General features: G+C 34.8%; 1 protein-coding gene across 5 annotated transcripts in view; it reads right to left on the reverse strand.

The window, feature by feature from the left end:
• Positions 1 to 25,254, reverse strand: part of LOC149572842 (DExH-box ATP-dependent RNA helicase DExH7, chloroplastic-like) — a 356,903-nt gene that overhangs the window by 92,634 nt on the left and 239,015 nt on the right. For 4 of the 5 annotated variants that reach the window (XM_089813915.1, XM_089813917.1, XM_089813914.1 and 1 more), the window contains exons 27-28: positions 10,184 to 10,282; positions 9,916 to 10,059 (exon numbers count right to left, since the gene is read on the reverse strand). In XM_089813915.1, coding sequence (XP_089670041.1) covers positions 9,916 to 10,059; positions 10,184 to 10,282 — 243 coding nt within the window. Of the gene's footprint in view, positions 1 to 8,544; positions 8,605 to 9,915; positions 10,060 to 10,183; positions 10,283 to 25,254 lie in introns of all 5 variants that reach the window. The other variant, XR_016359987.1, reaches the window with a different exon arrangement.

A 25,254-nucleotide genomic window follows, 5' to 3' on the forward strand; every position in this document is an offset into this window, starting at 1 on the left:
CATACAAACAGGGTAAAAACAGAAAAATTCATAGTGTTTTATTGCTTCTTCAACACCAAATTCTTCCAGCCACGTACATTAAGGCATGAAAGCACTTATAATAGCCATTTCACAACTATTTCCATTGATCCCAACAATCATTTGAATTGGTTAGTTGTTGGGTAACAAGTTTTGCAAAAGTTGCATTGACAACTTCTTGTCAACTTTGCAACATTTTGCTTATTGACTCAAAACACTTGACCTATCATACTAGAATCATTCCTAGGACCCTATTATGTTGTATTAAACCAATATAAAAGCTATTTGACCAATATGGTCCTAAATGTCGCTAAAGGCCATTTAGGCCCACAACTTGACTTCACTCCAAGATTCCCTATTATATTCTTACATCAAATGACCCATGGGGTATTGTAGACTAACTAGCAACAAAATTACACCACCCATTGAGTAGGGCCTTATTCCTTTCCTAAGGTGCTCATAACACCAATGCAAAACAAAATATGTTCAACAATCTTGCACCCCAAATTTGGGATGAAAACAATCAGCTTGTAGATGAAAATTGAATGATAAAATATCCACAAAAATCTGATCTAGCAATGAGGGATAATCAGTAAAGATGTGGTTCTTAGTAGGTCTGGTTGACCTCCATGGCTGACTTAATATACACCTCATAAACACCATCAATCACCTCTAAAATACCTCCAAACAAGTCACCAATCTCTTCCTTCAAAAGAAAATGGTATTAAAAAACCATGAATCTAAAGTATGCCCTCATATTATTCTTCCATATATACTTTTGAACACTCGATATGCTCCAATGAGAAGAACTGAAATATTCCTGTCTCAATTGCAACCCTTTAGAAGATCTCTCACCCCCTCAATTATGTAAATAAATGGGAGTGAACGTTCCCAAAAACCAATGGAAAATTTGTAGGAACTGTTGGCTCCACCAAAGAACATAACAAGAAAAAATCTAGATAAATAACAATGATCCTCTCACCCCTATTTATTCTTTTCCTCCACCCCTTCTAGAAGAAATAATATATTATTTTTAGTGCTCCACAGGGATGCGCCCCATCACTTTTTTCGCTCGTATTCATACCAGGGATGGAATGGTGATGCAAGGATGGGAAATTCATTTCATTTTTCCCACAAAAAGGGACGCTTCCAAAACGGCACTTTGAGAGCAGCAGGGGATGGGGAGACGCCTAGAAGTCCCCTACCTGTCCTGGGGACTTCTAGCCGTCTCCTATAGCTCCAGCCATTTTTGGACTGTCAATATTAAAAAATAACACATTTTTAAATTTGAAAAACAAGGTTGGCTTGTCCCTAGAGACACTCAAACCACATTTAACAATACCAGAACCTAGTCCAAGCATAAAATAACCAAAAAATAAATAAAAATATATTTTCACATTTGCAAAGCAAAAGAGCAGCAAGAGGAGGAGCAACTAGTCAGGGTGTGAACACTGAACAATAGTTGAAAGAGGAAATTATGGCATCAAATTTACTTGATTTATACTCTTAGACATACCATCTACTAATTATGGACAACTATATATTATTGTGATCTCCTATGTATATACTATTTAGTAGTCTAGTTATTGTATTTACATTTTAATATTATTATGAATAGTTAATTATGGAGTTGGACTTCTATGTTCTTGTTTAGTATTATTTGTTAACTATCTTAGTTATAATTGTATGCCCATTGTTTGCATTTCCATATTTTATGTCATTTCGTGCATGAAACTTGGAGCCTTTGGGCATTTTCACTATATGTACGCTATATTCTCACAATGAAAATTTGATTTTTGTTAATTTGCTATGTATTGTGCTCCTAAAATGTCTATGGTGAATGGTTTATCAATGTTATGTGATGAATATTTGAATTCCCTCTCTCTATATAAAATTTCTCCTATTTTTAATAGTCGTCCCCTTACTGTTGGAAATATGAGGTAGGCAAGGTTACTGAGGGGGGTTGTCTCCTTTCCTCTTGGTTCTTTGAACCTCTCCTCGGAAAAGAACTAACAGTCTCCCAACCGACTAGCTCAATTCCTCCCTCTATCCACCCACTTGTTACTACTTATGTAGTATCATGATCCTTCATTCATAAGCCTTGGTTATCGGTAACTTATTTCACCAATTAATCCTTCACATAATATTTTGATCTAATTGCATGTATGAAAGAATGAAAGCAATAAAACATTCATAACACTTTGACACAAGATATGGTGACCCAAAAACCTTTCAAATAGAAAGTAAAATTGGGGTGGGGATGATACCCACAAACTTTAGTACTATAGAATAAAGTTGGCTGGTTAAGGCTTACAATTGATCACTTCTGATGATTTGCCCTATTAGGAGCAATAAGGACTGCTAGGTTCACCTTATGAAAGGATTTACAAAACATACAATAAAGTATGCACTCGATAAAGAGATTTGTCAAAGATTGTTAAGTCTACCCTATTAAAGGATTTGATTGATGCACCTGTTAGGATGAATTAGCAGCTGATCTCTGATCTACAACTCTGATTTGTTGGTTGAGATTCCTTTGAAATGTAACGATCACCTTGCTTTGATAGATAAATCTTTGTTGTCCCTTTTACTACTTGTAGCCTTCTTAATTCACACTTCTCTTCATATTCGCTTCATACTTCTTCATATTTGGATGTGATACAATACGTTACATATATACCAATCCAAAACACAATTCATCAAAGTCGGCTACAACATAGATTTCCATCAAGATCACAAAGTCAGATCAATTGCTGGCATTCGGGTTCTGAAGACAAACTCGGTGAAGTTTTTACACTCTGCAACCATTGTCAACACTCAGCATCGTCATGCTCTCGATAGATATAGAAGCTTGGTTCGTACTAATCACTTCCAAGTAGCTTGAACTCGGTCAACACTTATGACTTGGTGAACACTACGATACTTGGCATATAAATTGAATCACTTGGTTGAAACTGCATGGCTCAGTCAACACTAACACTGCGAGCTTGGTATAAACTAAATCACTTGATTGACACTCCTTGGCTCGGTCAACACTAGATTCACATCACTAACACTGTGAACTCGATAGACACTAGAGAACACAATTGACAATGTGCAACTCGATTAAAACTGTGAAGCACGGTTCGCAGTGTCACTGATCAACTTGGTAGATACTGCTCGGCATGAACTGAATGTAGATTCTGAAACTTGGTAGCAACTATAGAACTTAGTAGTAACTGGATCGCTCGGTTAACACTGTAAACTGCCAAATAAGCTCAATAGCAACTTAACCAATTGACTAAGTGTGAGTCACTAATAAACAAACTTGACCTTAATGTCAACACTTACATCCCGTCCCCTAAATTTTGGCTTTGATCCGTACCTGTACTAGAAACACATCCACGCACCCTAAAACGTCCCTGTCCTGGAAACTCGCCAGAACATAGATTATTTTATTGCACTTTATAGAAGATTCTCCTTTCCAATATAATAATTTGTTGTATAGTTTAAACTGCAATAATAAAATTACAATTAATCAACCACAATTATATAAAATCAACCAAGAGTTAAGGTAACTGCATGAATGGTCTTCTTCTCAACTCCATATGGCCTAGGAGGGTCCAATAATAGGCCATGAAGGACTGAAATTAAATAATGAAAAACCCCTAATTTAATTGGAAAGTAAACTGTACTTTTCTAGGTTAAATTTTTTCATTGTTTGTTGAATAATATTGGTGATACTAGAATAAGTAAAGAGGCAATGGAAATAGATGATTGTGAAGATTGGAAATTAGCCACCGATTTTTCGATGGTTAAACTTAAGAATAATGATGCATGGGACTTCATTTTGTTGCTTAAGGCACGTTATTACAAGGCATGGAAACCTATTGACTCCAAAACTCACAAAAACAGTTTGTCCCTAATGATTGTGTTGATAGGTAGAAAGTGTAATTGATTAGATTAATCGATGCTTGAACTCACAAAGTACTTGGTAAGCCCAAACTTTTTGACTCGGCAAAAACTTGCGAACACAAAAGTGCTACTATTTCTTTAAAAATCCTGTTCTTTTTCTTTTGGAAAATTCGATTTACAAAATGTATCTCATAAGTCTAAAAACCATGAGAAAGAGTTTTCAATTAAGTTTAACAGTTACCCATGGATTAAAAAATGACATCATCAAACTAAATAGGATAGTGGAATTAGATAAAATAACTAGCTACAAAATAATAACTATTATGAATTTATAATAATTGTATTTGAAAATTATTAACATAAATTTTATATCGATGCAATTTAGACATTAAAAGTCTTTGCATCTTCCCCTTCCCCTCCCTAGAGAAATAATGGGAGGTAGAGGGTATGAACCTCACACTTGAATTTAGCTCCCTACTTAGTGTAGAAGATTGTGCCTATGGCTGCTCCTCAACCATATTAATGTCATTGAATCCAATCATGATGTTGTACAAGGAAGGTGTGTCCCCAAAGGAGATGAACAGGCCCCTAGCAAATAACAACAAAGTAGAAGTAAACAACATACAATTTTGAAAAAGCTCCTTATTAACAACAAATCTTGAATTACATAAATGAACCACATACATGGCAGGTTGTAAGGCCTTCTTGTTACTGCCAAAACATTCCAGATTACTTACCAAACCCTTACCTCTCAAGCTATCCTCTTTCTCTACCATCCGTTGTGCTTTACAAGACTCAAGAACATTACATATATAGCCATCAAGACACATAGGTCGGCTTTGAGTTCACAATCTCCAATCATAGCAAACGTGTTATACAATATAGGACTAACCCTCCATGAAATAATGACCAAATACATAATAAATTATTTTTAAAGCCAATATTTGAAAGATATGGGCCTGCACAATATCACCAACATATGGAATAATATATATGCCCAACATTGGAATATCACCCAATTTATTGATGGCTTCAAATGTAGTTTTGGTACACTAACATATTATTTTCTATTCTTCAAGATATTGAAGTGCCTTTAAAAAATTCTTTGAAATATTTATCAAACAAACAAACTTAAGTGTTGTCATGAACCTTTGTAATATAGTTAAATATCTTTATTTTTCCATCATTGAAAATAATCTAGAATTCAAAAAATCTTTATTTCTAAAACATTAAAGCCTTGCAAATTTATCTTCGATAAAGACTGCAGTTCGCCCTTCTGATCCTCATAGGCTAGCAAGAAAACTAGCTCTGAAACCACCGTATTATCCTGCAACGGATATTTGCCCCAACTTTTCAATGAAACCTCAAAATTTTTAAGCAATTAATTTTGTGCAATGTATTTCAGATTTAACCAACAAAGCCCCATAAATATCCAGATAAAATAAAGTTGCAGAAATTAATATTGCATTTAATCCCCAACAAAACAACAATGAACTCCAATCTTAAATACAGAAATAAAAGTCACATTAGGAAAGTAGAAAAGAAATTTAAGCACAAATGAGATACCTGTTGATATCTCCAACAATGGGTTTGTCCATTGCCTTTGAGCTTGAGGATTTTCATCCTCGAATTGGCTGAAAGCTGAAGGTTTCAAAAACTCTCCAAGAGAGAAGAAATCCAATTACATATACCAAGTATGCTGCAAATGAGCCCTCTTTCTTCTTTAAATCCTAACCTAGTGACTCTTCACATTCCTTTCTCTGATTCTTTTATTTCTTTTCAAACAACCCTTTACCCCACATAAGAAAAAAAGTGCTCATATAATAATAAAGTGACATTTAAGAATATGAACTTATCTTATTACAATCACTTTATTAATAAACCATCTAAATCTTCAAGAATAACAATCATTGATCAGATTGACTCAAATAAGCATGTGTGATAGCTCGCTAGAAAGATCTCGATGAGACACTCCTAGTCCAACATTGAAATGCCAAGAATATTGAGCATGCTGACTTACTAAAAATAGTAAGTACCTAGAAATCACATTGAAACAAAACCCAATTGGCTGGCAACTGGAATTGCCTAAGACAAAACTCGATCTGATCCCCGAGAAATCTCAATTAGCCCATAGGTCCAAGGAAAAAAGGGCTACCAATGCATCAGAATTTACTAGCCAAGAAAAGGGACATAACACAAGCAATAAAAATGAAGAGATGAGCTCAGGCCTTGTGAGATTTTGGTATCTAAGTTGTAGTTTGGTGGTTACTCATCTTCAAACAGTAACAAGCTAAGAGCAGCAAACTAGTGTCGTTGGGAATAATATCATGTTCTTTGCATACAACAATAAACACATCTAACACAAGACCCACATAATCAGCATTAAATCGAAGTATTAAATGTCAAAATGCTTGATGTCAATAGATAGATAACATATTAAATCGACTTTGCAAAAGACAATCCATTGTGTAATAATAAGTAAATGCCAAGAGTCTTGGCATTGATAATATCCTCTATTGACAAATTACTAATCAAAATCATAACAACTCAATTTAATTGCTAGTGATAGGTAAAGATGATTAGCATCGGTCCTTGACTAAGAATAGAGGGACAACTAATGTAACAACTAAGAGGGGAAGCTTATCAACGAAGGGACAAGACACGTCTCATTTATCATAACTCTTCATTTATGAAAGACAATAAAAAAGGGTAGAGAAAAATTACTTCCAAAGGGGGGATACCAGTGATTACATTGGATAGTAGCAATAGAGAAAAGAATGTGCAACAATAAACTTAAAAATTTATATCATTAACAATCAACGCTAGAAAAATGAAGACCAATAGATAAATACATTAATGCAGTGACCATGCAAGAGAATTGTGAATAACAGTTTGAGCATCATTATTAATACATGGAAAATACGTTAAAGCAAATAAGATTACAATTAACATCAATTTATAAAACAGATATACAAGTGTGATTAAGAGTTAAATTAAATTCACAAGAGCAATTAAGTTTGAAGAGAAGTGCAATTAATAAAATGCAAAATATATTGTACATTTTTACAGAAGGGTTCTTCTTTCAATAAGAAAGCATCTACCATGAAAGGACATCTCTTTCACATAGAAATGAAAATGTAAGCAAGAATGAGGAAGAAAAGATAGAGAGTTAGGGAGTAAGATAGAAGATGAATCATTTATGTACAAATAGAGTTAGGAAAAAATCATCATTATACAGACAGAAGAGAAGAGGAAACAACAAAAATATAAATTCACAATATATATGTATCCTTATGTGTAAAACCAATACTTGTTTGTGGATCTACATCAGCATACAAAAATTATATTTCCCATTCCAAAGAAACATCCAAACCCAAAAAGGTAATCTTGGGAAAGTTGGATTAAAATCCATAAGGGGCCATTACAATAAGATAGGTCAACGCCCATCCCATTTAATTTCACAACATTGGAAACAAAGCGTTGCTTAATAACACCAAGCTGAAATATCCACTTACAGGCAATTTATGACAGCATTGACACATACGGAAGAGTAGAAGGTTAGTACAAATATTAAAGATGGCTAGGTCCTCCAATAGTTCCACTTGAATAAATACTATAGATGACAATTCTCGCTCAAATATTTAGAGCACTAATTTCAGGAAGCCAAGATACAAGTCGTTCCAACAACAAATATTTGAACCAAACTATAATATCAAAAACATTAATTGCCCAGCAACAACAATAGTTGGGCTATAGAACAACATTCAATAATACCACTAAATATAATACTCTTCATTTTGCCAATATGACACTTATTTTTCCCTTATAGCAAAGCCTCATACATTCACGACAACTATTAATTCCCAACTTCAATCAAGCCGTCTGCGAATACTCATTCAAATATTTTCCAAAACCTTCAAGTATTAAGGGCTTCAATTTACAATATGCCTGATTCAAAATATTGGGCCCCGATCGTAAACAGGTATTTTATTAAATTATCAAAGCACCTGATAATGAACTTATGGAAAATAAAGCTTCATATGCCTGAAAGTTAGAAGCTCCGACCCAAAATATTAAATCTGCACCTTTAGAAGTGAAATACCAAAATGTGACACGAACCTTACAATAAATATATATTAACCACTAAATATCAATCCCCAACTATAGAGAAATATCGGTTACTCTGTATTCTTACACCAAACACCTTAAATGCAGCTAAATAATTTTGTTTTACAAACCTGTTTGACCTGTGACTATCTTTCCCCTATTCCTAAAACAACTTATCTGCAAATTTATCCTCTGATTGTCAGGCAACACTCAATATAAAGGATAAATATAATATAATCTATAGATACCCTTCTAGGCAACCAAGCTGCACTTCTGTTAGTCATAAATGTCACAGGTTGGCAAGATTACCAGCTCTAATACCATTATAGTTTCACCTAGGGGAAATTTGCTCCCAATTTTACAAATGTTTACAGGAATTTAAGCAAACAATTTATTTGCAAACTGATTTCATTTTATCTAACAAATTATGCTGAAAATCATGTAATATCAGACAAAAATAGAGGTCTGAAATTGAATATGAAGATAAATCATTACAATCTCATTTCCCAAGCATATATGATATACCTCTTTTAGTGCAGGTTTATCTTCAGGTCAATATTTCACAAATTTGCCCATCTGTGAACTCTGTCACAAGTCAACCAAGAAAATGAATTGGGATTCCCTCTAATCCACCAAGAAATTCTGAAGTTTTTCATCCTCAAGTTCCAAAACTGAAAGCTAGAAGTTCCTGAAATTCTACTAGAGAAAATAATAAACCAAAAATGCTGAGAATGAGCCTCTCAATGTTCTTTAATTAAATCGTTGTGACTCTTCATTTTCCTTTTGCTTGTCTCTTGGCATTCCTTTTGTCTGTTTCTTTATTTCCCCGCTTTTAATTTGCAAAGAGGGAAATAATAATAAAATGACTCTCAATTTTCCACTAAGCACCATTAATGTCAGTTCAAATAGGTCATCATTAAATTTGATATAACTAAGCAACTTAGAACTTAACAATTTTATTGACTTTTAATGTCCCAATAGGGGACATTACAGTTTGTTTCCTCCCTCATCTAAGCTCCAAACTTCATCTTATCAAACACATTGCAGAGATTACTTGCTGGCCCTACAAAATATCATCTAGAAATAAGAAAAACAGTGTTCATGACCATTGGAGACAAGGATTCAGTTGTGGGTCACAAAACTAAAAATGTCAAGGATTTGACTTAAGAGATGACTCGATATGAGAAAAATTGTATGGTAACAAAAGCATTATGTGGCAGGAAATAGATCAGCTCAGATATATCGTTGTGAATTGAACCATTGCTCAAAATTTAGAGGTACTTTCGATTTACCAGCGGTGGTCCACAAGAGGAGGCCATTGACTCATATCTAGGGAATTGCAATTGGACTGAAAACAATAATGCATCTAGGTGTTGATGGGATGCAAGGAAATGAAGGATGGAATACAGATCTAGGTTGTCAGTGGCAGAAGAATGTTAAATTCATCCTTTCCTCTTTCCTTGATCCAACGATCTATTGCTCTTTTTATATCAAAACAGTTCTTAAACCAAAAGTTTGTAAATGCTTTCCTGAAACTTATATGTCTATTACTAAATGTTAAAGATCTTGCCTAAAACTTGTAGATCAATAACATAAAATTATAAATATTTGTGCAGAAATTGTACATATTCTCATAGAAATAGAAGATATGTGCCCAAATGCTAGAGATAGGAGTCAAACACTACAGATATGAACACTAGTGATATGCTTCCAATATACTTCAAAAACAATTGCATGCCAGGAACACAGCCACAAGATCAATGAATTGTCAACAGTCTAACCAATTTTTTCATGATTCACTTATGAAATTTGGGGAAATGAAAAGCAACAAAGACCCTAAAAGTTACAACTAAAATAATTCTCTGATATCAATTTAATAAAATTTGTGTTGCTTACCTGCTTCAAGATCTTCATCCACCTGTCATAAGCAGCCACCAATAAAAGGTGATCTGATTGTTGTCCACTAGCAATATTCTGACCCTTTCCACCATCCATCTTCTCAGATAGCAGTTGAAGCTTTGCCCTTTCCGCATTATTTTTCTACAAAATTAGGAACTGTATTTTGATACTAATACACAAAAAAAATACCTCCAATTACAGGGTAAATTTTTCCCATCAGGATTAATTATTACTTCGGTAATAACCTATACATTCATGGTTTTACCTCATCTTTTGGAGATACAAATGGTGACTTGTGACTTAGGCAAGCTGCTATTGTAAGAACTGGAGCCAAACAGCCAAAGAGTGTACCGTAGACCATCATCTGTTACATAAAATACAAAATACTTAGCTCTCTACTAGCAACAAGTTAGAATTTAATGTGATTAGAAGCTTTAGTGGAATACCAAGAGTCACCACTATGAATTCCACATTAGATATCACATTTAGGATGATGAACCCAATGCCATAACCATTTCATCTCGATCTGTTGGACAAATTAGACAGCCATAACAAACAGCCCCAATAAACACATCACATGGATTAAGAATAACAAATGTGGAACGTTATATCCTAAACCAAATCACTGTTTGATAGGAGCATTGAAGTGCCATACAACACACAACGAAATTTGACAAAAATTCAATTGACTATAAAAAGTCCTTGGTTAACTCAAAGAAAAAAGCATTCGTTGAGAATAAAAAATCCACCTCCCATCTAGCTTGAAGAAACAAAGTGGAGAGGCATCATCAGGGTATTCCTCACCTTTACCTTGCTTAGTCCCTTCAATCTCCTCCAATCGTTACATCTCCTTCCTCTAAAAGTGGCCAGCAGAAAATTATTGGTCACTTGTAAAGGGAAGTTTAGGTTCCAAGAATAGTTTTGAGAGAGTGAAGTTGAGGTTATTCTACACCAGTTTTGCATGATTGTTTCTGAAAATCATGGGTTCTTCTGAACAAATTCATGTGGGACTTTGAAGAAAAACATGCCTTATGTGAAATTTATTTTCTACGTCCCAATTCTACTGCATCAAGAGTTTTTTTACTCGCGATGTTTCCCAAGTTAGGCTTCAAATACTTGAATGTTTGTATAAAATTACTCCTGCGCTCTATAAAAGACAAATCTTTATATGCAATTTGATGTTAATCCGAAAGGAATTTAACTTCTTAGATGGGAAGTCCGAGTAGCTAGCGACGATGAAACACATGTATATTTCACACTATCCCTTTTTGTTGAACAAAGAATGCAAAGACAAAATCTATTACACAAGCCTTATCTGGAATAATTCAATAATTGCTAAACTGATATTTAAGGACAAATCTTAATCACAATTTTGAGATCTCTGCCTTGAATGAACATGAACAAAAGGGATTTTTATTTATTATTGAAATATAATATATAAATTTATATTAAAAGCCATGCTTTAAAAATATGCAAAACTCCTTACAAAATCTGAATATATCCCATTGACTTCCCTTATCGAATGTCTTCTAATCGTCTAGCTTTTTTCCTTTTATTTATAATGGATAAAGAAACGTGACCTTTCAAACTAAGAGTTACGTCCTTTCCTTATTTTTTGATTATGCATATCTCTTCATTTAATCACACTACTCCATTATATTTAATGACATATAATTTTCAAAAGATAATTTTATTCATAACATTGATAGCTTGTATTTCATCAGGCTATATGGTATTTTGTCAACAAATATTATTAATTTTATTAAACCTTTATGTTGTCACCTAAGAAAATTGTCATTATTGCAATGATAACTGACTGCTTCGCTGTCTTTGGCAATGATTTTAATATATCTGTGTCTATTTACTTGACACGGACAAACCAACATGCGGATCACTTAATGTCGCAGATGAAAAAATGACCTAGTAGACCGTGTCTTCAATTACAATGAAGGTTTCCAGCATAACTCCAGCATCTGCCTGTTTTGAAGCTCATCTCTATTGCCAGAGATAAACTATGTCTGTTCATATACATTAGACTGCGTATACATCCCTACATGTATTTCTTTGTCTTTTATAGTTTGATTAATTTCATGTATTTTCTTCCTATCTTCTACACACTCTATTGGTTCCAACTCTTAATGTTACTGTCTCCTCTCAGCATTGACTCATAGCCTACACAGTTTCTGATGTGTTTTGTCTGGATGTCATTGTCTCTCATCATCAATCACAATTTGAAAACTTGAACTAAAGACATCATATATCCTTCCTGGAATTTGCTACTGCCAAGGAAAGCAAATACACTTCATATGGGTGCTGGGATTGTCAACGTCTGTGCTATAGTTGCCAAACCAAGCCACTAATTTGGAGCACTAGCTTTCTAAGCAAATTCTTGGTCTTGTGTAATATTTGCCATATTGATTCATGGCATGATAATAAATTTTATCTTTTTACATAAAATTGTCACAGTTATGTATGTGCTATCGATTTGACATTAATTTTGATTCTAGGATAACGATGTATGAAGTCATACTTTCCTGTTGCCACTCAAACATCTCTCTTATGACTTCAGAAACCCAATAGTTCTGTTTGCTCATGAATCGTTAATTGCCTTTTTGATGCTCCAGATGTGCATATCGATGTGTCACAATCCATACACCTCTTTGATGGCCCAATTGCTTCGTAATATTCTGATGTGGATTCTTAAATGTTTATCCACTATTCATATATGTAGAAAGATGGCATCAATTTCTGAATTGGCTGCTTGACCTTTCCAAACGTTGCTCACCTCCTACGCGTTTGTTGAGTTTGATTATTGCTCTAAATTTCCCACTTTTCTAGTTCATGCTGGTCATATCTTCCTGTACTGACTTGTTTTGTTTATAAATTTCAAATTCTGTGATAACTTCACATTAGCTGTATATTGGTGCCTAGGATGGATGGAGTCTTTACTTCATCTTTAGACCAATAATAGCTATTCAAGATGGTTTTCTTAGAGCCTCTTGACGTCTATATCTTCTCTTGGTCTCTCTTGCTGCTTATTACAGGTTGTTTCTTAGTATCTTTATTATCACTGCAGTATCATCTTTACCTCTGCATACTCATTATTGATTGGGAATGTGCCAAAATATTCTTTCAATTCATTAACTACTTCTGTACAAAGGTATTTGATGAGTATGTAGCTGGTAGGCATCAATGACATTGTCCTTTGCTAAACTGCCATGCTTTATGAAATCATTATCTTCAGAGCATGACATCACTGGAACTGTTATACTGCTGCCACCCTAGGAATATGTTTTTCCTTTAATCACAGCTGAATCATCTCAGGCTGCTGCTACTTTACATTGGTTTAGCTGGAGATTAAATGTAGAGGCAAATAATCTTCAGCACTGAAAGCCATTCCAGAAGAATGTGTGAAATATGTAGGACCATATAAATGCTGAATGGAAATTATGAGTGAGACTTGGTAACAGTCATTGAGCAAGCTGTAAGTTATAGGAATTGAGGCTTGCAGGGGACGATGGAAGGGATGCTTGGGTATTGGATATTGATACAATTTTGCCTAATCTTGACTACTACAAGACCAGAAAATTTGGGGCAGAACTGTATAACCAGGACGCAATCAACTCATGGGTGCTCAGCGCAGAGTTTCCAAAATTATTTCTCAAATTGAGGCCCTAATTTTTGCACAAATTAGGGATCCATCAGTGGCTCTTATTGGGGACATATGTCCCTTGCAGGCACAATGAGACTACAGCTATCTCTGGAGAAGCAGACCAGATATCCATGCTTAACCTGACTCAAAGTGAAATTGGGTGGCCCAAGCCCCCCCAAAAGTGAACATTTATTATTTCCTCCATGGAATGCCCAATTCTGGTCATGCAACAACTTACTCCTGATCATGATATGCTTTCCCCTTATCATTTCAGTCTGCTGGCCATATTTCAAAATTGTATTAGGTGCGCCGTCCTCATGGAGAATATTTATTGGTTCAATTTGATTAATGTGGTCTTTGTTGTCTGACCTTTGTCTTGCCCTTGAGAAATCATCAGGTTCATGGTAGTCCTTGCTGAATGGAAGATTTTTATGTGTATGCATTTGATCAGTCATCAAAAATCTAGGTCAACGTTTTGAATATCTCCTTGCATGCAATCTGCTCCATTCCCATACTTAAGCCATTGTTTTTCCTAATAACCAAGTTTTGAAGATAACTCACATTCACGAAATACTACTCCCCTATCAAGAATCTGGTCAGATATGTCACTTAGAAGAATTTCAGGACCATGTTCTAATGATTCCATCTCATTTCACATATTTGATGACTTTCAGCTCATAGGATGAAATAAAAGATGTCTCACCTTCCGAATGCATATCATGAGTTTTATCAACTTCAAAATTATCTTTAGGCCTGCTATTTTCATCATGATGCTGATGGATTTGGTTGCCTAGAAACTCCTCCTCAAACAATGGATTCAACAACACAGAGAACTTGGGCACATCTTCATTTCCTTCCTTTTCAAATAATGGGTTCAAAAACATAGAGTATTCAGTCCATAGTTTAAAATTTTGGTATTGGCAATATCTCGGCTGACCCAAAATTTTTGAAAATATCAGAATTGGCAAAAACTTGGCGAAAAATTTGGCAATATATCGGCACTTATATCGAACATTTGAAAATATACAATTTCTTCAAATATTCTTAAAAATCCATACATACACACTAATTTGTAGAACATATAATGATTTGAGATACCTATTCTACCATTTATGAAGCAAAGTCATGAGTTAAACAATAATTCATAATTTCATAGCAATTAAAACTTAGTAGATTAACATGGTAATAGAATCATAAACCGAAAAACAAGTATAACTGTAACACAACAAAATATAAATAAGTTCAATACATATAGCAGTCAAACTCCATGAAAGTTTGAAACTACAACTTTTGAATACATATTAAGTTCAAGTTTCAGTATCAATGAAAACTGAAAGTAGCAATCATAAATTGCGTCTACGAGTAAAACTCAAAAAAGATCGCTGCTGCTGGGTGAGTGGTGTTGAAGTAGTTGTCGTAGCAACATCCTCAACAGGTGCCCTAGTAGGTGCCTCACGCTCCACAGAAGCCCAAGCTCAGGTTCCACCTCATGTGCTGCCACATCTGCATCCCAATCATATGCCTCTATCTCAAACTCAGCTAGCTGCTCATCTGTCAATAAAGGTTCGCCCACATCCGCATTTGCACCCTCACCATCAGGAGGAGCAATCCAATATGCTGAATATGGATCAATGTCATCCAAGTCTAGTGCTGCATATGAAGCTTGCCCTTTCACCTTCTTCTCGTGCAAGAAAAGGTTGTACTTCACATAGACCAAGTCATTTAGGCGTTTTTGAGTCAACCTATTACGTTTCTTTGTGTGTATGTTTTGAAAAGTACTCCAATTTCTCTCGCAACCATAAGCACTACAAGGCTGCGATAAAATTTGGATGGCAAGTTGTTGAAGATTAGGCATTGTGGCACCATAATCTTCCCACCACAGATCTACAAGGCTTTAAAAAAATCATTTATGATGTGGTAAAACTTCCAATAAACTTCACGAGCAAAATAAATGGTATGATAGAAGTAAATGCATGTTCGTTTTTACCTAGCTGCAAGGTGTATCTCCTACGCTTGCAATTAGGGGAAGAAAACAATGGCCTCTCTTCCCTCTTGTAGCTCTACAACTCAAGTATGACGTCTTGGAGGTCCGTATCAGCAACTAATCTTCAAATACATGTGTCCAAGCCAATTTGAACCTCTGCATCTGCTTTAAAAGTGTTGGAGAAATAGTAATTGGGGTTCAAGAAGTAGGCAGCTACATGAATGTGTTGGTGGAGTTGTCGGTTCCACCTACGATCAATGATGTTCCATATGGGTCTATATTTGGTCTCATTTGACCTATACAAGTGCCGAATGGCCTCTTTTGCCCTGTCCATAGCCTCATATAGAAACCCCATGGGGTTTTTATCCCCATCGACAATTCTTAGAACCTTCACCAATGGCTCTAATACCTGGACATAATAAAACATACAAAATCAGCCAATAAAAATATTTCAAAATTAAATACTAAATCATCAATTAAGATTTGAAAACTTACTTTGAAGGTCTCCTCCATTAGCTTTTCAAAGCTACCATCAAACACAATCCTCACAATCTTCTTTGCTTCAGGCTTCTTGGCATAAGGACTCTCTAAAACATGCGCCTGAGGTCTAACAATGTCTCTGATATGCTTTGCAAGTTTAGAAAATTAGTAGCAAAGCGTGTGACCCCTGCTCGTACAAGATCCTTACCACTAGTGTGCTCTCTTATAAGACTCAAGACCCATGTTTGATTGTAAATGTACTTTGCAATATTCCTTCCATCTTCAACCACCTTCTCTACCCAGCTCAATTTCCCTAGATCCTCAAGAAGCAAGTCAAGACAATGGGCAATACAAGGGCTCCAAAACAATGTGGGATGTCTCCCCCATCAGAAGTCTACAGGCTGCCACATACACAGCTGCATTATTAGTCACAATTTGGATGACATTAGCCACTCCCACTTCTATTACCACCTCATCCAACATGTCACACAAATTTTCTGCATTTTTCACTTGATCAGAGGCATCAACTAATTTTAGAAATACCAATTGCCTCCCTGAAGCAACTATAAAGTTGATGAGCGTCCTATTCTTGCCATCAATCCACCCATCAAATATAATAGTGCAACCTTTCTATTCCCAAACTCTTCTTTGCTCTTCCACAAGCTGATGAATGTTTCTTACTTCGTCATCTAACAACGGCCCACTCACCTCATAGGGAGTTGGGGACTTGAACCCCTTACCAGACAAAGAAATGGAAGTTACCACTTGATCCCAATATGGACTACATAAAGCATTGAAGGAAAGATTATTCCGGACCCAAAATCTCGTAATTGCCACCTTTGTCTTCTCGTGCATCTCTTTGTTCCATGCAGTACCTAGTAAGCCAGGTTGAGCACTAGGAGTGTTATGTGGAACCCAAAAATTTGCTAAAGACCCACTCACACTTCTCGATCCTCGTATCTAAGACCCAATAGAAGAACTTTCTACACTTGTTTGTGATCCTGTAGAACTAAAAGTCCCCATTGGGGCTGCCATGGCCTCGAATATCCTCTTTTTTGCTGCCTTACTTTGTGCATATTTTTGAAGGCTTGTCATAGCTCTCTTGTAGCCTGTTCCGGACACTTATCACACAGTGTAATATCATCACATGGAATCTTTGCAAGATGATATTTCAATCGGCTTATGCTAGAAGTCATGCATTTAAAGCAATGGATACATTGGACATCTCCTTTGTTTGCTCTTGGGATACCATGTTTCCATAAAGGGTCCTTTGCTCTGCCACCACCAGTCATCCTGTTTTAGTGACACACACAAGTCCACTGTACAAGAATGAAAAATCAAATATTAGATAAGTTTGATATCAAACATAATTTGTAGCAATTTTAAAAATAGTATGAATCTAGAAAGCACAAAGCACATTTAAATAAATATCCTTATTTAAATCTAGTGAAGCTAAATAGTTATATATAAAACAATATTACTATAAATTTAAAATACAATTACTTATTTTAAATTTAGTATTGCTTAGTAATATTGTTAAAATTTTAATAGTATTTCATAAATTCATACTGTATTAAATAAATAAAATATACCTATTTAACCAGTTTAGAATTATATATAAATTAACCAATTTAAAGTTTGATATAAATTTTTAAAATAATATTCATTAATTTATATTATATAATATAAAAAATAAAATACATTTAATATCAATTTTATCAAAGATTCAAAAGTAAATAAATAAATTAAAATTCGAATTTGTAATGGTAAATGCAACAAAAATACCTAGTAATCGATGCCCAATTCGGAATCTGATTTGTTGAAGAACTTTACGGCAGAAGAAAACGGTCTCTTCCAAGAAGAAGTCCCGTACAGCTTGAACTCCCTCCCATCTAGCTCAAGCTAAGCACCAGCAGAAGTCTTTACAACAGAAGCTTTACCTAGAATTGTGAAAATTTTATCTTGAAACTGTTCACGCAGGCGAAGGATTAGTGTTCACAGTGATACACAGGTGAAAGAGCATTTTAATGAGCCCGTAAAACCTAAAAACAACTCATGACATGGCGGAAAAGTCCAAGACTCCAAACGTTGACTATGGCGACCAAAATTTTGAGGAAAAGCTCATGTTTTTAGGCATTATTTTGTCTTTTACTCGCTGCAGTTTTTTTCCATTATCCGGCGCTGAGTTTTTGGTCGTTTTTAATGGCCCTGAGAAAAACTCGCGATATCTGTGGTATCTCTGCAGTTTTTAAAACTATGATTCAGGCACACCTCCATGTGATCTTTAATCTCTTAAAACTTCCTCCTGTTCATATACTGTATGCAGTTCTATTTCATCTTCCTTTTCAAATAATGGGTTCAAAAACATAGAGTATTTAGGCACACCTCCATGAAATCTTTTATCTCTTAAAACTTCCTCCTTTTCATATACTGTATGCATTTATATTTCATCTTCACTATTTCATTCATAGAAATTATCATCTCCTTCATCTAGTATCCCTTAGATATGTGCTGATCCAATAACTTGTTTATCTTGGTGGATTGAAAAAAAATCTGGAACATTTTTCTCAACATGTTTATGATATTCCACATCTAACTAGGCTGAAATTTCTTCCATGCTAAGAGAATTCTCTTCCTTATTTTTGCATTCAATAGTATTTGTCGTCATATGAGTATCATCATGGATAGATCTTTCCTCAAACTGTTCAAAAAAGTCTTCTCCATTAAAACCTGAAACCTCACTTGACGCATATTAGTTCAGTCCTGCATTCACTCTCCTCTGCAGTTAGTTCACCGTCTATATCTTTGAGAAAAATAATGAACTAATGATCATATAAGAGATCTAATTAACGCATTTTGTTGAAAAGATCATAGGATGGAGAACTACAGTGCATAGGTATGTCTTGATGAATATTAAACATCCTTATGAAGAATTATAAGGCAGATTCTTCTTCTTGTTTTTCCAAGTTGGAAAATGCATTCAAAGGAGATGTAATTTGGATCTTCTTCATCATCACTAGGATTGTCATCTAGCACAAGGTTTTGGTCAATCTGATCATAAGCCTCCTCTTCTCTATCTTCATTATCTTTTTCTAATATTTGAATAAGAAACTTTAAGTCAAGGTTGTCTGGCGAGATTCCCAACTCACGAAATTTTCTTATGAATTCCTTGCATGGAGGCATGATGTCTGAAGGTACTTCCCGATAAATATTCACCATTCTTATGATCAAATATGCTATGGATTCACCTTCATATCTTTCCATGTTGAAAAATGCATCAAAGGGGTATATGTGTGCTTCCTCCATGGTGTAACATTGATCCCCTTCCTGTTCATAATACATATTCTTCTCTTTTATTTCTTGTTAGGCAATCAAATCATTTCTTTTTGAGTTTTCTTCCTCAGCAGAGCTACCAACTGAAATTTAATTGAATAGACTCACCACCTGTTTTGAGGAATGCATTGATTTGTTGATCTTTCGGGTTCTCGGTTCTAGCAGAGTATGCTTCCAAACAAACTGATACAATTGCTTTCTGATTCTAATTTGCGATATTTGAAATTCTAAGTAACTTCACAATATTTATCGTGAGCAACTCTCCCCAGTAGATTCGTCAATCTATTGGTTCCCAAAACCGTAGATTGGAAATCCAAAAGCTTTGCCAATTCTCCAATAGGATCACTCAATCAGTTCTAGCCAACGAACGGCAATAATCCAAATTCCCTTGCACTTCAAGCTTCGCTACACCTAGGCGAGTAGGCCTTAACTTCAAACCTGATCACCTGGTTTGAAGTTTTTCTATAGAGAATTTAAACTTGGTGAATTCTTAGATTGACAAAGTCCTCAAATTCAATCAAATAAAGTATTATGAATGCTTCAAATTATTGAATGTTTGTATAGAATTTTGTGTTGATGCTTTGCAAGAAGGAAATGCGAAGATTATTGACTTCAACTTTAAATTCAATCGTTATATTTCAATGATTCAAAAGACCAGTGTCTTTTCTTATTCGGCTAACAGAGTCAACTATAATGAAGATTATTATGTACAACCTTATGAGTCAATATTCATCAAAATGTCATCAATTACTCCTATTCTCTATAAAAGACAAATCTTTATATACAATTTGATGTTAATCCAAAAGGAATTTAACTTCTTAGTTGGAAATTCCAGACACAAGGAAACACGCGTATATTTGACACTATTGTTGTTTGTTGAACAAAGAATGCGGCGACCAAATCTAATACATGAACCTTATCTAGAGTAATTCAATAATTGTTTTACTGATCCTAAAGGACGAATCTTAATCATAATTTTGATCTCTCTGCCTTGAATAAACATGAACAAAAGTGCTTTATATTTATTAATGAAATATAATATATAAATTTATATTGAAAGCCACGCTTTATAACATGCAATAATCCTTGCAAAATCTAAAATATCTCATTGACTTCTCTTATCGAATATGTCTTCTCATCTTCTGACTTTTTTCCTTCTATTTATAGTTTGATAAAGAAACATAACCTTTCAAACTAAGAGTTATGTCCTGTCGATGTGTGTTTTATGACACAACAATAGTAGAACAAAATACTGAAATATCTTATCCTCTCTTGATTAAGTCTCGTGTATGCTAAGATTGCTACAAGATCATACAATGAGTTCAAGGTTCCTTCAATGTCAGGTCTTGACTATGGATAAGCTCGGTGGTTGATGTGATTTGCTGATGATCACAAGGGGCCTTAGGTATGTTGGCTCAGATTCATTTCAAGCCATATGGGATGTAGGAGCTAATCAAAGGTTTTGCAATGAAGTACTTTTTTTGGGGTTTTCACAAAACATTTAGAAATGAAATGGCATAGGGTTTAGAAATTCTATTCTAATCCTAAGGGTGTTGATGACAACAAATCATATTCTGGTGGACAAATTCCTCAATTTACCAACCTTTGCTTCACCAAGTTATACTACAACTACAAATGAGGGGGTGCAATCTTCAAGGGTTATACAAAATATTTTAATACCACCACACACCATCGTAAAGAACAATGTATATGAAAGATAAACAAATGCATAAAAGGGGTTCAGGCTAACTTTGCACAATGATTTAGAATCACTAAAACGATAAAAGTATGAACCAAAGGAATTCATCAAAACACCATCACATTCTCCATTGCAATCACACCACTTTAACTAAACTCAACTCAATCTAAATGAGGGAATTAAATAGAACAAGCAAGCACTAAGACACATCAAGTATTCACCAAGCTTCAATAAAAACTCTATTATCTTAGCGGCGCGTAGCAACAATCTCAAAAAATCCTCCCTTTACAAATAAGAAGTGAGGCCTTTATATAGATAGGTCCTCGATTATGATGGTTGGCCCAAATCAAGACAATAAACGATGGCCTAGATTGTGCCTTATCAGCCCTAATTAGGATTAGGGAAAAGAAAAGGAATCTACATTAATGCAATAAGAAAGTCACTATTATAGTGGGTAATAAATGCCCACTATGCATGCTTGTCCAAAAAGGGAGTGGGGGCAATAAATGACCACTAAGCATACACCCAAAATGCAATAAATGCATCTATCCTTGATTCCCCCGCCTGAAGGCATGGAATCGATCCAATACTATCTTCAACTCTCCTATACTGATGCTTGGTGCTGATTCTTGCTTGAATTTAAGAACTGCAATTGTTCTTCTCCTTTTCCTAAACTTTCCTCCTAATCTCATAGCAAGTTCTGAGTGGTGCACGTGGTATTTGAGAAGATGGAGAAGTTCTCAAAATCACCTTTTTCAAAAACATTCATTTGAAAGAACTCCAACTTGGCTTTCAAGTTATTCGTTGTCATTTCATATTCTACTGATCTCTGTGACAATAAGGATGCAACTGTATTGGACAACCCGTACTTGATGTTGTCAACAACCTTTTTCCATCAAGAGAATTCCTTAGTGAACCTATTAAACATTTTGTTAGTTGTGATCACTATACTATACCATCCAAGAAAATCATAGATATCCCCCTCGCTGATAACTCTCCCATTGATCAATGTCTTCCTTGGGGTCTCCATTAGATTGTGAATATTGGAAATCATTTCATCTTGGTAAATATGCTCATCTTCCCATGATCCCTCCATATACTGGATCTCGGGAGTACAGCTAATTCCCCAATATGCACTTGCACCAATTCTTTTATTGTTTGAAGGTTACTTTCTGAATTCTTTCCACCCAAACCTTCGCACCTTGAGCAGTCCACTTGATCCTATAAATATCATCTAACGCTTCAACTAAAACACTCGAAGGGACAAATGATGGGCCTTTCTCTCTTACAAGATGAAGCAAGTTGCTGATGTACTAACACAAGGCTTTGATTTCTCTTTTATGTTTCTAGTATTGTTCTTCTAGCTTCTTCAGTCTATCTTTCAAAGCTTGAGTAGAGTCATCAAATTCTTCTATGATTTGCTCCCGAGAGGCACAACCAAACTTTGATTTTTTCAGATTTTCCAACTCATTTGGATAAATTTCAAAATCTTATCCTTTGGTGGCCGACAATTTGGAAGAGGTGGGAATTTTCTTTAATGTCAAGGATCTCATTCCTTGGACACTTTCATGACTATGGCGAAATTGTGTCCCAAAAAAAAAAAAATTGGAGAGTGGGATTTTCAAGGATTCATGGATTTAATCCATGAGGAACAAAATCCGTAGCAAAGAAAAAAGCGTGCTCTGCTTTTCACGGAGGGCGGGGTTCTAATAGACTTGTGGATTTCATCCACGGCAAGCTTTCCTTGACATTGTGGAAAACCCGCTCCAAGGGTGTGGGAGAGCATAGTTTCAAGGATGTCAAGGATTTGTCCATGATGTACAAATTCCATGACATGGGCTAAATCGCACCCCGCCTTTCTTGGTGAGCACATTTGCAAAGGGGTCGCAGAAGATTTCATTTTGGAGACCTTCCTTGAGACACACCCAAGCGCAATCAAACAATTTGAGAGCACAATTTTCATTATATTAAGGATTCCTCAATGTTTGATTGTCCATGATGTGGGTTGAAACTCACTCCACACTCGTCAAGAATCCACGGTGGGCTTGCTATTTACATCTTTGCATAATGCAACTTTCTATTTTGGAGGTGCTTTTCAATCTGTACCATGCATGTGTTTCCCATTATTTCTATCGTCAACGACCTTTGATCTGACTAAACTTCCTTGTGAAGATTCGTATGAATTAATATAATATTTTAATATAAATTAAAATTTTAGAAATGACTTAATATAAAATAAAGTATTATTGTTTTTAATAAATATTGAAATTTAAATATAAATCTATTATTATAATATTATTTTAGTGTTCAAAATCTTATTGTTTAATATAAATATTTATATAAAAATATTATATTTACTAATTTAATAATTTATTTTATTATTGTTTCAAGTTTTTAATTTAACTATTTACAGTTAATTTGTTTTGAGTTTACAAAATTAAAAAATTTAAATAACATAAAAATATGATGTTTTAAATAACAAATAAATAAACAAACATATATTATAATAGATAAAGTTTAACTTCAAAACATTAAACAATATAAAAATTTTCAATACATATACTTTATAAACCTAAAACTAGAAACAATATGAAATGTAAAAATAACACCTACCTGGTATCCATCGGTGACAGTTCGAACAGAGCAGTCAAGAGATTCACAAGAGAAAATAGGTTGTTGGTGGTTGTTGTGGTAAAAACAAGAGCCTCCAATCACTTAGGTTACAATATCATTTCAACAATGTCCACAATCGCTCAGTTTGCTAGTCATTGCAGCCTCAAAAATCCTACTTCAAACGCTGAAAACTAGACTGCTTCAAATGCTAAAAAGCATCAGCCACACAACCTACTTTGCACGCTCAATGGACAAATAGGTTGTCATCCTTTGGAAACCCCTCAAACTCAAGACTTTTGTTTATGCATTCACAATGAAGGGAACCGGTTTATTTATATATTTTTTGGCCCAAAACCCTAAAATGACCATCAATAAATTATTATTTCCGCAAAATGAAAAGATTTTCCTCTACTAAACAAATTTATTGCAAATTTTTAGCTTTATTTTTTATTTTAGGGTTCGCTGAATTTCAAACTTCAAGCCGAACCCTGTGCCTTAGATTCTAATATAATGAAACAAAATAAGCGAAGAAAAATCCAAGTGTAATTGTTTCACTGCTCTAAAAAGTTAAATTTACTTTTTTTATATACCTTGGACAAGGTTGACTTGGAAAAACAATATTGTGCTGCTAGTGAAATCCTTCATATTTTCAAAACAATAGAATTGCATAGCCTTCTACCAATATTACTAGATTATTCTACAAGGTAAAATCCCCCATTAATGTAACTTAGTATGACAAGGAAATCCATTGACTTTTTGTGCTAAATAATTGCCCAATGCTAGTTTTCCACAGGAAATTGTTATGAGTTTGATTTCTAACTATTGTATTATATATTTGAGGTTGGCATTATTTGGCTTACTTTTACATGCATATCAGTTGGGCATGTACACATCCACTCTAACAACTATTATATGATTTCTTCTAAGATACAAGAAATTCTCCTAGCCCTCGAAAGATCTTGGCTACACAATTAGGAGGACATACACTGTGACTATCTACAAATTGAAAAGAATCTAGTGTCCACTACCAACAAAGAAAAACAACTGTACATCATTTCGGTTTAATATATAGAATCGTGTCATGTCCGCTTTTTAATCTGACTAGCAGAGTTATGTGAGTTAGCCTGCAGTAGGCTAGCAGTTTGGATAGAGACTCATACAGGATATTCAGTTATCGAGCTTGACTATACAGGCAGTTGGGAGCCAGTTGGGTGCAGTTCCTTGATATTAGGGGTATCCCTACATTTTAGGATGATGTGGCAGTTTTCAAATGTGAGGTTCCATGGGACCATTCCATGGTTTTCAGTTTCACGATGACAAGGTGTGTTCACTAGTTTCTAGGAGCATCCCTAGATCATAGGGAAGGGACTACCAGTTGACCCATCTTGTCTGGTATCAATCACAAACAAGTGACATAGTCAATTTCATGTTTATTTGGTTGTTTTGGGCTTTCAGAGGCAAAATGGGCAATATTTAAATATTTCCTAAGTTAACATTTAAATAATTTATAATAAGGCTATTTATATAGCCATTTTGGAGTAATAACGGGAATATGGGTTCGTTTGGTCGGATGTG

This window comes from Cupressus sempervirens, chromosome 2 (assembly GCF_028749045.1).
Source record: "Cupressus sempervirens isolate cs-2001-9-10 chromosome 2, ASM2874904v1, whole genome shotgun sequence".
NCBI classification, from domain to species: Eukaryota; Viridiplantae; Streptophyta; class Pinopsida; order Cupressales; family Cupressaceae; genus Cupressus; species Cupressus sempervirens.